The sequence below is a fragment of the Plectrocnemia conspersa genome, unplaced genomic scaffold (assembly GCF_051122295.1).
Source record: "Plectrocnemia conspersa isolate PC_06_02 unplaced genomic scaffold, ASM5112229v1 ptg000006l, whole genome shotgun sequence".
Classification (NCBI taxonomy): Eukaryota; Metazoa; Arthropoda; class Insecta; order Trichoptera; family Polycentropodidae; genus Plectrocnemia; species Plectrocnemia conspersa.
In genome coordinates this window covers 14,831,248-14,846,494 of record NW_028277170.1, presented here as the reverse complement: position 1 = coordinate 14,846,494, position 15,247 = coordinate 14,831,248, and the positions used below count along the sequence as shown (strand labels likewise).

The following is a 15,247-nucleotide window of genomic DNA, read 5'->3' as shown; positions in this document are numbered from 1 at the left end:
ATACGTACATTTTGTCTATGTACATATTTATAGCATATATGAATTTAATATTTATATTTGTCTATTCAAAGAAATTGATTCATTACATAACCGGGTGATTTTTTTTTCAATCTCATGACGCAAGTTTGAAAAATCTTTTCTTGAATCGCTTGATGCCCGTTTCATGAGTATTCGATTTGTCGTTGTCAACAAAAGCGGGATGTTTTCAACCCTCTTTAAATTCAAGGCTCACATCGCAATTTCTAAACTTTTCAACGTTTCAAGTGATTGACATTCTGTAAAGTGATGTTTGAGATGCATTGCAATTGAGTTCAAGTTATGCAATTTTATTTATTTTCTTCTTGATGGCTTCAGAACTTGACTGGTATAAATCATGCTGCTTCTATTATTATTAAAACGTGAATCAATCCATAAATGTGTACATATTTTAAATGATTCTTACAGGGGTGAAAAGATCTCCAACATATATTAATTAACGCGGGGTCACCGAATAAATCACCTTGAAATAAATAGGCGGTACACAAGCAGATCAATTATATTAATAAACTTAATTATTTTTTAACTTTTAAACATTCACTTCCATTATGAGAGGAATTGCATTACAACTTCTAAATTTTAAGGGTCGTTCGATTCACAAACGAAACATTTATACTCAGATAAGCAATTAGCTGTTGTAGCAAAAATAGACGAGCCCTATTTTTTCTACTATATATATAATATATATATATATATATATATATATATATATATATATATATATATATATATATATATATATATATATATATATATATATATATATATATATATATATATATATATATATATATATATATATATATATATATATATATATATATATATATATATATATATATATACATATATGTGAATCAAACTTGACAAATATTTTATTTTTATAAGTAAATTAATATAAAGAAAAAAACTGTAGTAGCTAAATACTATTACTTTTTATTACATCACATCATTAAAAGTACAAAAAAGGGTGCATATGTTAGGTAAAATTGTCTTGGACTAAATCGGGTTGGGACTTCTCTATTTAAAGGGATTGAACTCTGCTAGTTTTAAGCTAATAATGAATAGATACATTTATAATTTCCATTTTAGTTTCAGCAAAAAATAGCTAATAATTTTTAGGTATGCAAATTTCTTTTTGTATGCTTTATTCTTAAATCTTGTAACAAATAATTAAATTGAAAATGTTTTACCTCTCAGATTTTATATGATTATCTTTATTGTATATCACCACTAGTAGTACATATATGTGGAAAGTATGAAATACATACAGGTTCAATCAATATTGAATCGTCGTATATATTACTATTATATTATTCGACTGGTGCGGACCAAGCATTCCACTATTTAAACAGTGATAGAAACTATAAAGTCAGTGGCTCTAAGCCTTTAAAGTAATAAATATATATTATATTTAATTTTCAATATTTTTAAAAATATTTTCTGATGTAAAAAAGCTCGTTATTATTTTGTAAATTAAAGTAAATTATTAATAGGCATTTTAGTATTTATGTCAATATATAAATTATAAGGTGATTTAATTTTTATTAGTATAAAAAACATAAGTATTATTATAAAGTTATTAATCGACTAAAAATAATTAAAATATAACTTTATTAAAGATTAAATAGTTTAATGGTTAAAGTTTAATGTTATTTACACTGTTTAATCATTAGTGAATGAGGGTCTACAAAATATATTATAATGCACGTCAGGGAATTAGCAAGCATTCATGTGAAACCATACAAAAGTGAAACATTGGTATGAATCCTTTTCGTAGAATTCGTCGCTTTGAATCATATGTACCTGAACCAATTGTTTAACAATGTTTAATATTTGCACTTTTAAGATTACAATATAGTCTGACTAGAAGTACATTTTTAATATTTTTAAGCTGACTTTACGCAGCAACAAACATTTTTAATGAATTTTTGATTACTGTTTAATCAAGTTTTGCACTTTACAATTAATGTATTTATTTTATTAAATTAAATTACGACCGTCATGCCGTAACAGCTTACGATAATGCATCGCAAGAGACAAAAAATAATACATAATATTAAAATACACAAAAGTATATAATATAAATAAGATAAGAAAAAATTGTGGTGGGTTTTATTTACTTTTTAGCTCTGTTATTAGCTATTTTATATTATATGATATATTTTATTCTTGACCGTGTTATTTAATAATGTAATCAAACTTTTAGTTTGTGCATTAGTCCCCATCTAGCCTTTGTTATTTGTAGGAATTCTGTATATTTTGCATTTCCCGCACTTGTATTATACCTGCACTACTGGAAGTTGGCCAAGGTTGGTCAAGGATAGGGATTCCAATCCCGGGCCAAAATTTTGATCCCGGGATTTCGGTATTGCAATTAGTCGATCCCGGGATCCCGGGACCAGTCCCGGGATAATTTTCATGCTATTTTATCGATTAAAATAATTTAAAATGAATAATACAATATATTTTACATCTGTTTTTTATAACGTACAATGTATAAAGTACGTATAATTTTAGTCTTGGACTTGGAATAGAAAATAATATAATAAAAATAAAAATGGGAAGGTCTTATATATTTATTTGAGAAGAAAAAAATGAACTTTTGACAATGTATGCACATAGGTATGTACATTCATAGACACAATTAATTGAAAACATTATTTTGAATAAAACTCACGAAGTAACATCAAAGCATCAAGTCTTTTATCACTTAGCCTTGATCTGATTTTGGTTCCTAAGCAGCCTGCTGCTGAAAAATCACGTTCAGACTCACAGCCTCAAAGATTCACAGATGACACGTGCAACTCGCGCAAGTTTGTACACGAAATATAACGATGTTGTCAATAATAATTCGATTGTGCTTGATAAATCAACCAATCCGAAAAATTCGGGATTATGTTTTATAATCCCGTGACTCATCGGGTATTGAAAATCGTTCGGGATCCCGGGATCCCGGGATTGGAATCCCTAGTCAAGGATGGAGAATATAGTGGGTTACTTCGGTCGAGTTCGGTTCTCCCCGCTCTAAAATCTCTCGAAAGTTGTCCGAGGTTACTGAAAACAGGAGGTAAAATGAGGGTAATTCAGTCTAGGTCAGCTTTGAGCGCTTCCGAACATTGTCGGCAACGGACCGAAGTCAAAGGAACCGAAGTCGGAGCTGCCCTTTTGAGCGCGAGCGGTGAGATACTTCCCCTTTCGCTCTCTTGCGTGTTAAGTGACGAGAGTGAGAGAGATAATGATATGGTTTTTCACAAACTGAGATAGATCGAGTAACTCGGTTCAATTTCAGTATGCGCGTAGGCGTCCTATGGTATAACGCATGTCGAGCGCTGCATCGTGATCACGTGGTCAAGTTATAAGACTTCAACAGACTCTTACTAATATTTCAGGGCACCAAAACAGATTAAATGTATTTTTGGTAGTATATTCTTCTAACAGATATCATTATTATATTTTTTTTTCATATAAAATTAAGTAATTAGTGGTACTTGATTTTGTTTAAAAAAATCGTTTCGAATATCCTTATGTATTTTCCTAGATCGGTTTATATAAATGTCACACCATAACGAATTCTTATTTAGAACCAATGGCGACAAATTGTAAGATAGTCATAGATGTGGTATTCGTATTCTGAAGTATTATTTTTATGCCTTATGGCATTTTGCAAAAGCCAACAAAGAGTTTGCGTAAATTAAATATTTACGACCGAAAAGTTTTCACTGATATTGTATTGGTGAGTGCCCACACAAAATTTTTATAATTATCAGTAGCGTAATTTTAATAATATGACAATTTAAAAATTGCGATTATTTGGCACATTTTTTGATCGCGCGCAAATATGTCAGCTGTACGTGATAGCAGCCGCCGTTCGGACGGCATATGAAATTCGTGACAGTGTGGCTGCCACTCGGAAGACGGCGACCTCGGCCGACTTCAGTTGAGCTTCAGTTCGGACAACTTCGGAGTGTAGTGCAAGCTCGGGAGCTCCAACCCAGCCTGACCTCCTTCCTTGGTCGTCGCGATTGACGACCGTCGCGAAATGCTGTTGATGGTCTCCGGCACTACTAACCAATTGGAGACAAAAATTGGATAGGGTAAATGGAGGGGGAGAGTCGGTTAGCGAGCAGTCGCGCTCCGCTTACCATGGATCTCTCGGGAGAGAAATAATTAAAGACAACTTGAAAAAATAGGTTCTTCTTATCATATATTTTTTATTTTTTATTTTTTAATTTTGCGGCTTAGGCGCACTCCAATCGAGAGTAGTGTGTGCACGAAGCCCTAAAATAGGTCTGTTTTTGAAAATGTCCAGGATTAGAACTTGATGAATCAATTAGTGAAGGATTTGGTGGTTCTTCGGACCTCTAGTAAATGTTCCTAGTAGTGCCCTATTTAACCATGAATGAGTTCTAAACAGAAAGAAAACAAATAATCGGAAAAAGGTTTTTATAGGTAGTATTATGTTTTTAACATTTTAAATGTTTATAAACATACCACTAATAATTTCATGATTTTATTTTCACAATAGACAAATTTTATTCCGACAATTCTTTCTAAAAAATTTAGTAAGCGCTGGAATATTTTTTTTGTCCAGAAAGCTTTTAATATGGATTACTTTGTCGGTACGCTCTTTGAACGGGGCGGTTTTGTCAAGTCGCAATTTACTATTAATATATTTACATTGTAGGTTTAGTTGTTAAATAATGAATTATAAAGTGATTAAATAATCAATCTAGTTTTATATTAAATGAATTAATAAAATCATTTATAAATTAATTTTAAAAAAATTAAGAAATGTAATGCCTTTGAAAGTAGATATTCGATTGCATCGGTAGATTGTTTTTGAAGTCGCGTGTCCTGTAGTAAATAGTAATGTAAAGTCGAGTGTGTAAGCCGTATATCTACCCTGTACGTTATATGTTATTGTTAGAACACCTGCTAGGTCCATATGCACCGATTGCAGGGATTTAGACGCGCGTGCGATGTGTCTATTGACCATTGTTATTCGTCGAGTCGCTACAAAAAATATCTAATATGTGACGCTTTTTAGTAGTCATTTAAAACAAATATTTTTTAAATTACTATGAATTTAATTGAGCATATACCACTTATACCCGACACATGTGACACGTTATTAAATGATTTCTCACAATTCAGATGCATCGAATCCATTAGATAATGCAAACAATTTTATTTGATTAATTTGGACATTATTCAATTAATTTGTACATTAATTAAATAATTTGCGGTATTTTTTCAATAATAACTAATCTAATTTTTTATGAAATTTTCGTCAAGTATACTAACAGCTTAACGACCGAGGACTCACCCACGAGTCCTGAGAGAACCTTTTGCAGCGGCCGAGGACTCGCCCGTGCGTCTTCTTTTATTAAAAATACACTATGATACAATACAGTTTACCCCTATATTATAATGCGAGATGGTAGTATACTATTTATAGATAATATAAGATATAAAATAAATTATATTTTACTTTAATTTTTCGTAAAAAGAGTCGTTTTATCCCACTGCGTCGCAATGCAACGAGTCGTCGCCTATTTTAGTTTGTTATATTCTAATATTTTTGGGCTAGTGTGTTGTTTGTTAACGGTTCTCCAAGCCGCTCCCACTTACAGTGACCATATTTTTTGCATTGTGGAATACTATATTTTTATTTATTGTTATTGTTATTAATAAGTGATAATTTGTAGTAAAAGTTAGTTAATAATATTAAAAACAGTGAATTGCGTATTTACAAAAATAGTTAAATAATCATTAAAGAAATTTTTGAAATTTGACAACGTTGATTAGTGCACGATTTTTTTTGAGCACCACATTAGCTTAAAAATGTGATAATTAAATTAATAACATGTATGTTTAAATGCTTCTAAAATTTTTTGTATAAACGATTTATAAGAAATATCCATTTATAATAAATAATAATTTGCACTCACTAAATTTTTTGGCGTCCATTTTCTGTGTACAACTGTTTCGAACGCATTTATTTTCATAATTACACTGAGTGATACGTGTAAAAACATTTGACATTATGAAGAAAATGAACTGGATGAGTGCAAATTTGTCACACGCGGTCTATGTTCACGTACACTTGAATTAGAATTACTTTCGCACACATCACTATGTTCACAATCACTGGCGTTGGACAACGCGTCTTCAAAATTTTCCAAAAAGGTTTAATTTCTTTCGTCCATTTTGCCGTGATTGAAAATTAAATTTTTAAATCAAAATCACAATCACAAAAGATCACAGAGAGAAGAGCAATTTTCGCGATACGTTTCGACCGATAGTTTAGAAGACACTAAATATACTGCATTACTTCGATTATAAAATGCATTTTTTTATCTGTGTAGAATTCCCGAATTTGGGAATTCCACAATAAAAAAAGTGTCATATACCCTTATAGATGAATTCTTAAAAGGTATGCACAAGGTAAGCTGATAAGACGGGACAGGTAGTGGTGATTTACCCTTTTAGAATAACATTGATTGTAATTTATAGTAAATATTTATTATTATATTTGTAAACAATTTTTTTTTCGTTATATCACTTAATTATGCGGCCCACATATTTAGAAACACTCGTTAAATGACGTAATTAAAATATATTTATGCAAAAAATCATAAGGAAGCTACAAATTAAATTTCGACAAATATATTATTTGGTTTACAAGTTATAGGGAATTTACTAAAAAAGGTAATTTTTTGCTATTATTCCGCGAAATCTCCCGGCCACCAAGGAAAGTTCGGCAAAAAACACCGGGCGTTAAGCTGGTAAAAAATATAGTGCTTATATGTGTTATAAGATTAAGAATAATAAATTAACAATAAAATTAGATAAAATCGTAAACTATTTTTTTTAATAATAATTTCTTAAATAAAATATTATCATAATATTTTTGTGAATTGATAGACACCTTGTAGTGTATGCGAATATTGTGGGCTGATCTAACTTGTGTTTCATGTAAATAACCAATACAAAATTAAGTAGAAAATATCTTTCCTAAGATTAGAGCCAATCTATCTATCGCAAGTGCAGGAAGGAAATTGTCAACAATAAACCTTTTAGAAATGGGCGTTGGCCTTCGCTCAAAGCATACAATATAATTAGAAAGAAACTGTTCTGAGAATTTATGTTTGGTTTTTTGTTTATATCACCTATATAATACCAAATTATTATTATGGAAAGAATGAAAATGATGAATATAAAATATATTGAAAGCATACATGTTACTTTTAATTTATTTAAGTGCAATAAGCAAAATATTTTTAGTGAACTGTACCGTAAATTCTTTTCGTGAGTATGGGCATACAAATGGTCAGACATGGTGGCCCAGAAATAACAAATCAAAATTTTTATTTTTAAATTTAAAAAGTGATAAAAAATCAGGTAATTAATACTAATCTATTGAAGAGTCTCACTTACTTTGTATTTATAAGATGTTTGCCAATGATATAAATTTGTTTTTGAAACTTTTATTTCAAACAAATCGGACCCACAGGCTTAGAAACACTGGTTAAATGACGTAATTGACAGGTATTTATGCAAAAAATCATAAGGAAGCTACATATTAAATTTGAATACAATATCTTAATTAGTTTACAAGCTATAGGGAATTTACTGAAAAACATAATTGTTTGCCATTTTTCCGTGAGATCGCCCGGCCACCAAGCAAAGTTCGGCAAATAAATACCGGTCGTTAAGCTGTTAAGAAAAACACTCAAAATTATTACAAATAAAGTTTTCTATGGCATTAATTTATGAAACATAATGCTCTTCATCTTTAGTTTCATTATTTATAAATTTATATGTAACTTGTACATACTTATTGTACTTGTACATATTTTCATTTATTTTCATTTCGGCGTTACTTTCAAGTTGTATTATTCGCTTCGATATTCGTTCGACGAAGTGTAAAATTCGGAGAAAAGCTCTTTCGATACAAATTATCATAAACCCAATCATAACCACCCAGTCACTGCGGTTTCCTTAGACGTATTTGATTCCAATGCTTTCCTGTAAATTAATTTATGCTACCCCAACTCTCTGAGGCTAATTGCGGTCTGTCCAAAGACACGTCGTGGTTAAACATCTGTTTTATTTATCTCATTTTAAATCTGTATACACACTAACACCTCTGTACCGTCGCTGACGTGTAACTTATTTTTGGCTAATTAAATATTTTTTATTTGAATTTTAGATGCTGCGCGAAATGTTTGACCTTGTGGAGCAAACACAGCGCAAAAAACTGAAAACCGACATCATAAACTTGGCAAACGCAAACCTAGAAAAGCGCTCATCTATGCGACACCAAATCAGTACCGATAACGTGCAAGCGCCACCGTTCAACATACCTAACTTACGCGTTGAACAGAGGAAAACGTCTAGTGCAGAAGATATGGCGAGAAAAAACTCCACCGGTAAGCTTCTTCTTCTTTTTTTCACATTACACGTCACTAAATGACGTAATCTGTTTTGCGTCTAATGTTGGTCTAACACTTCTCTCGACACTGCCACGCGAAGGATCTTAACTTGATTAAGTCGTTAAGTGCACGGAAAGCACGCCATTAAGTGGCAAAGAATTAGCTCTCATTTTATAGATTTTATACGGAAAATTTTGATCGTTTTTTCATTTAAATTATGGCTGGGGTGAATTTTAAATTATAAAAAATTGTCCAGGTAATTTAACCTTATGCAATCTCAACATATTAAAGAGCCAAATATCGATGGGCATTGGGAAGTCAAAAATGCCGATAAAGCAGTGACAGCTGTTGATTGATTAAACGGACATATTATAAACACTATTAAAACGTATTTTTAACCTATTATTATTTGGAGAATTTATCTTCCACTAAGATCGTTTGACGATGATTGTAAAGCCGGCGGTTATTCAACTAAAGAAATTTAGTTGAATAACCATTTCTGCTAAAATGTCATTTTCATTTTTACGTTTTTTGTGTCATATAATGATAATAATAAGGGTAATAAATAAGTTTTTGTGTACAAAAAACAGCAGTCGACAACTTTATGCAAGACTGTAAAAAATATATATTTTTTATTTATTTTTTTTATATTAAGAAAATATTTTTTATCATATTTTTAACAATATATATATTTACATTGAAACAGACATAGGTCATTAATTGTGTTGCAGCGCCAATAAGATATATCAAAATATGTATTATCATCAGTCATATTTCAAAGCTTGTGTGTAATAGATGCCATTTATTCTTATTACTTAACTAACTTGCAAATCCAATTTTAAATGATACAAAATATTACGTTTTAATATTATTACTTACGTTGCAACCTTTTTATTTTATTTTTGATTTAATAATATTCAGTAAGATTGCAAATATGTTTTCAAACGTATTTTTATCATAAACTATATAGTTAACTTAATCTTAAATGATATATAATACTATTTAGTTTTATTATTAAATATTTAAATTTTAAACTTAATTGCATTAAACAAAATGTATTTTTCTATAAATATCAAAGTTGTAAACCTGTTTTTAAATGAGTTAAAATTTTAAACAGTTTTTCGGTATCATTTATCTAGGGCGCAAATTTACGCAGTAACGCGATAACGGTCAAAAATGCATTTCTCGGACACGCACGTATGACCTCATTTCATTTATACTGTACAGCGCACAACTTCATAATTCTTTTATTATTTAATTTCAATCATTAAATTTACAAACTATATTTAAAAAATTCAAAATTAATATTTAATAATCAAAAATTTGGGGGTCTGGTATTCGCACACTCACTAGTTTCGGTACCTTACGAGTGTGAGAGACCGACAGCTACTTATTTATAAACTTAGTATACTAAATTGAATTATTGAATTATACTCCCAACCAGTGGCGTAGCCAGGATTTTGTCAAGAAAAAAAGCAGGGTAATTTTTGTAATTAATATTTAATTAACATAAAATGCCGCCAATGGGGGGGGGTCCAGACCCCCCCCCCCTTCGCTACGTCACTGCTCTCAACTGTAAATTGTGGATCTATATTAAACATTTCGAATTACGAGTAAAATATCAATCAAAAGATAACATACTTATTTTAAAATAAAAAAAAGATAACATACTTATTTTAAAGTAAAGAATGCTCAGGCGGATATAATGAAACAAGTAACTGTGATGATACAAATAAACACGTAGTATTATAGTTGCTGGTTCTAAGCTACAACAATATATAGTAGCTGCAGTAGCAGTTTAACAATGAAAATGTATATATTCATGTTAAGCTCTGCTTTCTCGGTGTATTCGTAATAAATTATTACGAATTTTGATTAAAGTTTGGTGTTGAAATTTTTCATTAAATAAATATTATCACGTAGATCGGAGGAAGTACGAGAACGGAATCGGAAATGGGATTTTCATTAACTGGCGCAATGTATTATGAAACATACGGGGTGGGCAAAAACCGAACACTTTCGTCGCATAGCTCACATTGTCAATATTTCAAATAAGGCAACCAAAATGTGTGTTGCAAAATGCGAGGAACCGTATTTTATTTATATATATATATATATATATATATATATATATATATATATATATATATATATATATATATATATATATATATATATATATATATATATATATATATATATTAGTTTAGTTTTTTTAATTACTATGGCTAGGCTCATCTTCTTTTATGTAAAAATGAGGAAAAAGTCAATGAGCGACTGTAACAAGAAGCGTTACCTGTCGGTTGACATTCTCCTATTTTATATATTAATTAAAAAATAGTAACATTTGTATTTTTATAAATAAATATATAAAAATACAAATGTTACTATTATTTAAAAATGTTTTAAGGTGTTCTTGCAAGGACGTGTTCAGTTCGTTTAACAGATAAAATAATCTGCCAGGAATGTAAGCTTGGCTAGTCAATCATTGTTAGAAAAGTGATCTTAGAAATTCTGATGCTCTTAGAATATTATGACTTTTTGGCACAAGTCGAACAAATGGGTAATACTTTACCCTTCTATTGTCATCTCACCTCAGCATGAAAATTATAAGTATGTTAAGAGTCTATTTTTTTACAAATGGTCTTAAATATTTGATAATTTAGCGCGTTGTACCGAATACATTGTTTACAATTTTAATTACATCAGATTATACTTTGAGAATTTCTAAAGATAATCTTTTTGTCGCTAAGCTGATGAGTAAACAAAATGGCGTATCCAACGTCTTTTGCAACAACTTCTGAACAATGTAGGTCATGTTTGCGGCACTGTCTGCATATCACACATGCTTCTATTCAAAGTCAGTAAATTGGCGTTAAGTGCATTGAAAATTGCAGTACCGTGTGCTATACTTTGGTATGGTAAGCGGACCGAAAAGTTGTTCCTTTAACTCTTTTTGGCAATCATACTTTACCAAACATAGGAGAACTGCCTTCTTAGCTACGTTAAATTCAATTTAAAAAAATTTTCGTTTAAAGGTTCTAGAGAGCAAAGCCTATTCTCCCAAAACTTTAAATTAAGCAATGATCTATTAAATATTATTCCACTTTCATATTTAGCATTTTACATCTCGCGTTTCGAAGTGCTAGCAAAAAATATTTTACTAGACATTTATCTTTAACAGTGATTGTTAAAATTCAACTTTTTTGCTATAGCATTTTTTCACGCATTTTTTAAAAATATTCAACTAGATTATTAGCTCGGTGGTGTTTTTACTACAAAACACTATCGAGTTTCGAAGGTTTTTTAGCATCATTAGATAAGCTCTCAGAAAACACAAATCAGAATATAATTGATCATTTAATACACACAAAAATTGAAAATATATTCTAATTGATGTCACGACAAAACTTTATTCGACTAAATGTTAACATACCATAATGTTAACATTTAAAACATATACTTATATAAATAAATATGTAATTTATAATATTTTATAATGGTATATTTATAAGGTAAATGTATTATTTAACTTCGAAACGAGCGAAAATTTTCATAACAAATTTAGTTGTATTTCACAAAAAGTTTAATTTAAAAATCAAAATTCCAAATATTTTATATTATACTTTATTAATTTCCATTTTTTTTTGGATATTTGTATGCCTATATACTTATATTTTTTTTCTAATAAAACTTATTATAAATTAAGAGATTTGCAATTTTGACTTTTATTTATTTTCAACATAAACTTTTTGTGATATACAACACTAAACATAAAGTTTAAAATTTGTTTCAAAAATTTTATCTGTTTTGAAGTTAAACATCTACCTTATAAATATTCTATTTAATAACAATATTGAATAAATTTGCTTTATTATAATATTATGTAAGATTAACTTATTATTTAAAAAATAATATACAGGCTTAGCTCTAATAATGGGGCACACCACTAAATGTGTTATATCTTAAAAAATCGTAAAAATATTAATAAACGATCGATAGAGGTGTTTCAAGTGTTTATTTTAAGCTTATTTTAAATAAATGGTAGGCCAACCTCTAGCTCTAACTGCAATTGTAACTTTTTTTGGCATACTGTCAATAATGACTTGCAGGTGGACGGAGACAATTTTCTCTATTCTAGCTGCAATTTTGGATTTTTAATTTTGTCTTGCTGGAATCGGATGGTAGCTTGGTCTATGCTTGGAAATATTTTCTTGTAGGAGTGTATTAAAATGAATTCTAACATTGAAATATAAATGTCACTGTTCATACTACCCTCGCAAGTATACAGGCTGTCTATTCCTGCTGCTGCCATGCAACCCCAGATCATATCGCATCTGCCACAATATTTGATTTGGGTACTACGCAATGAGCTATATATTCAGACTAAATGACTTTCGCCCAATCTTCAGATGTCTAATATTGGTGTTTTCGGCCCCACTGTTTGTGTCAGACCTTAAAACCTCCGAGTCCCACATTATCAAACCTTCTTCTCATCGTCCGCGAGTAAATGGATAGCCATCTGCTTGCAGAGACTTCAGCAGCCAGCTTTAAAGACGTTTTTTGATGATTTTTGAGGAACTCAAGAACCAAGATTCGTTCTTTCTGTGCAGTTGTTTTTAATTTCCTTCCAGTTTTTAGCATGAATTTGTAATTCAAGATATTTGTCCTAGCTCCGTATTTTTACACTGCTGTGCTCGCAGATTTTTTATCTCATTCTGTTATATTTTATTTGATATTTTGCATCAAAAAAAATTTCGATATGTTATTGTTCAAGTGAAATAAAAATAATTGTGGAATTTTTGAATAACAAAAAAGAAGATTTTGACTCGTTATGGGACAAAGTCAGGATTGAAGAGTTATTACGATGATAATAAAGAAGGTCTGAAATTGAGGTATAAAGCTCCATATTTCGAAATACCGATCGTTTTAACCACTTGGGTGCCGTGGACCCACGGGCGGGCAAAACTTGAGCAGACCACCAATGCCGCAGACCCACCGGTGGGCTCCTGGCTGTACGCAAACACGACGCGTCATATTTAGATTTTTTTAAGCTAAGACCTCTTTGGGTACCTTTATGGAACTAGAAATGTTTTTAAAGATTGGTATTTATTTTTAATTACGACGTTTTGACAGGATATGCCACTAGGGGTGCCACTCGAGTGTTTATCGAAATATCACACTCAACAATGTCTGGTTGCACTTTGTCCAACTAAATGCTTCAAAGACTATCACACGAAGGACAAGTACTAGTGACAATCCCTACATTTTATTGCGATTTTTTTACTATAGTTTTTTTAATATACCATAAATTAATTATTTAAGAAAATACTGAAAGTGAAAACCCTGACAATAAAAAAAGTGTGTTTTTCTACTAATTTTGGATTCAATTGATAGAGCTTGTATAAACATGTAAATATAAATTCATAAATCTTATTTTACTTTATTTATAAGGCTTTGTTTTTTATTTAAAAACATGCGGCATTGGGGTGATGTTTAACTTTAAACTCGCGGCACGCAAGTGGTTAAAGATATTGATTATTTAAAATTTAAGGCACTTTTAAGGAATACAAAAAGAATTTTCCAGAAACACTTTTTATATCACTTTAACGCTCATATGGAACGTTTATTTAATTTTATGAGGTTAAGAAGTAAAGTTATTTATATATATATTCCTCACCAGAATTCCATTTAAAATCTATAAAATGCATTAATAATGTGATTATTAAATATGAACTAAAAGATATAAAAGTATTCGATTTAATAAAATTATTTTTCACCAAATCGACCACGAAAGCTTATGCAGAAAGATCATTTTTTGCAATGAAAATAATAAAAATATTCACTAAAAATAATCAAAGTTAGAATAGATTGTCAGCTCTTGCATTAATGTCAATCGAAAAAAAATTAATGAAAGACAATATGTATAAATTAACTTGACATTTTACAGGGGGAGTTAACATCGGAGCTGGAGTTACGACCGGTAGTGCCACCAGTGGTGGTGGAGGTTCTGGACTCCTCGGAAGTTGGTGGTTCGGGAACTCTTCTGCTTCCCAAGACGGAAACAACTTTCTTAGAGTTGCTAGCGCTTTCTCCAGCCGCCGTTTGTCAGACAACACGCTGATAACTCCAAAGATACGCATTGCTCCGTCCTGCTCCTCATCTCCGGGAGGATCTCCAGGATCCGGAGCAGGACTGCCTACACGTCGCCACAGCAGCATTGGCCCACAAGAACGCCGAGGATCGCACGTGAATCTTTCTCCGCCAACAGTGAGTAAACAAATATCAACACACATACATGGCTTAGTCTAAATGCATGCACTTGCTTTAGTGCCATAAATCGATTCTTCAAAATTTTAACCCCTCCCTTTATTAATTATTTTGTGTTTTAATAAATAAATAAAAATCCCCCTATTGGCAGTAATGGTCGGTGATTTTACTTTACTCAATGCGTACATACTTTGATAATGACAATATTACTTTATGAAAAAATCTCTTGAGTGGTGCGTCGTTAAATGTCGAAAAACAAACATCGAAATGCGAGCGTGAATTATAAAAAAGCGTATTTATATTTTACTGTTTACGTACATTTATATGCAAATTATCTCTGGCTCAGTATTCTAAGCCGTGAAAATCGATAGTTAGTCATAATTTAAAGCTAAATTGCGAATTCTACCGAGAACAATTTCGTTTTGTGGACCAAACATTTATTGGTCTTAAACCAGAATAATGCAGTTTTTAAAGTTGAATCATTAAGATTCCGACACTGC

At 30.6% G+C, this 15,247-nt stretch overlaps 1 protein-coding gene across 1 annotated transcript in view; it reads left to right on the top strand.

The window, feature by feature from the left end:
• bma (SCY1-like protein bma) overlaps positions 1 to 15,247 on the top strand; it is a 229,393-nt gene that overhangs the window by 192,197 nt on the left and 21,949 nt on the right. The window contains exons 14-15 of the mRNA XM_088187622.1: positions 8,255 to 8,474; positions 14,428 to 14,747. Coding sequence (XP_088043748.1) covers positions 8,255 to 8,474; positions 14,428 to 14,747 — 540 coding nt within the window. The remainder of the gene's footprint in view (positions 1 to 8,254; positions 8,475 to 14,427; positions 14,748 to 15,247) is intronic.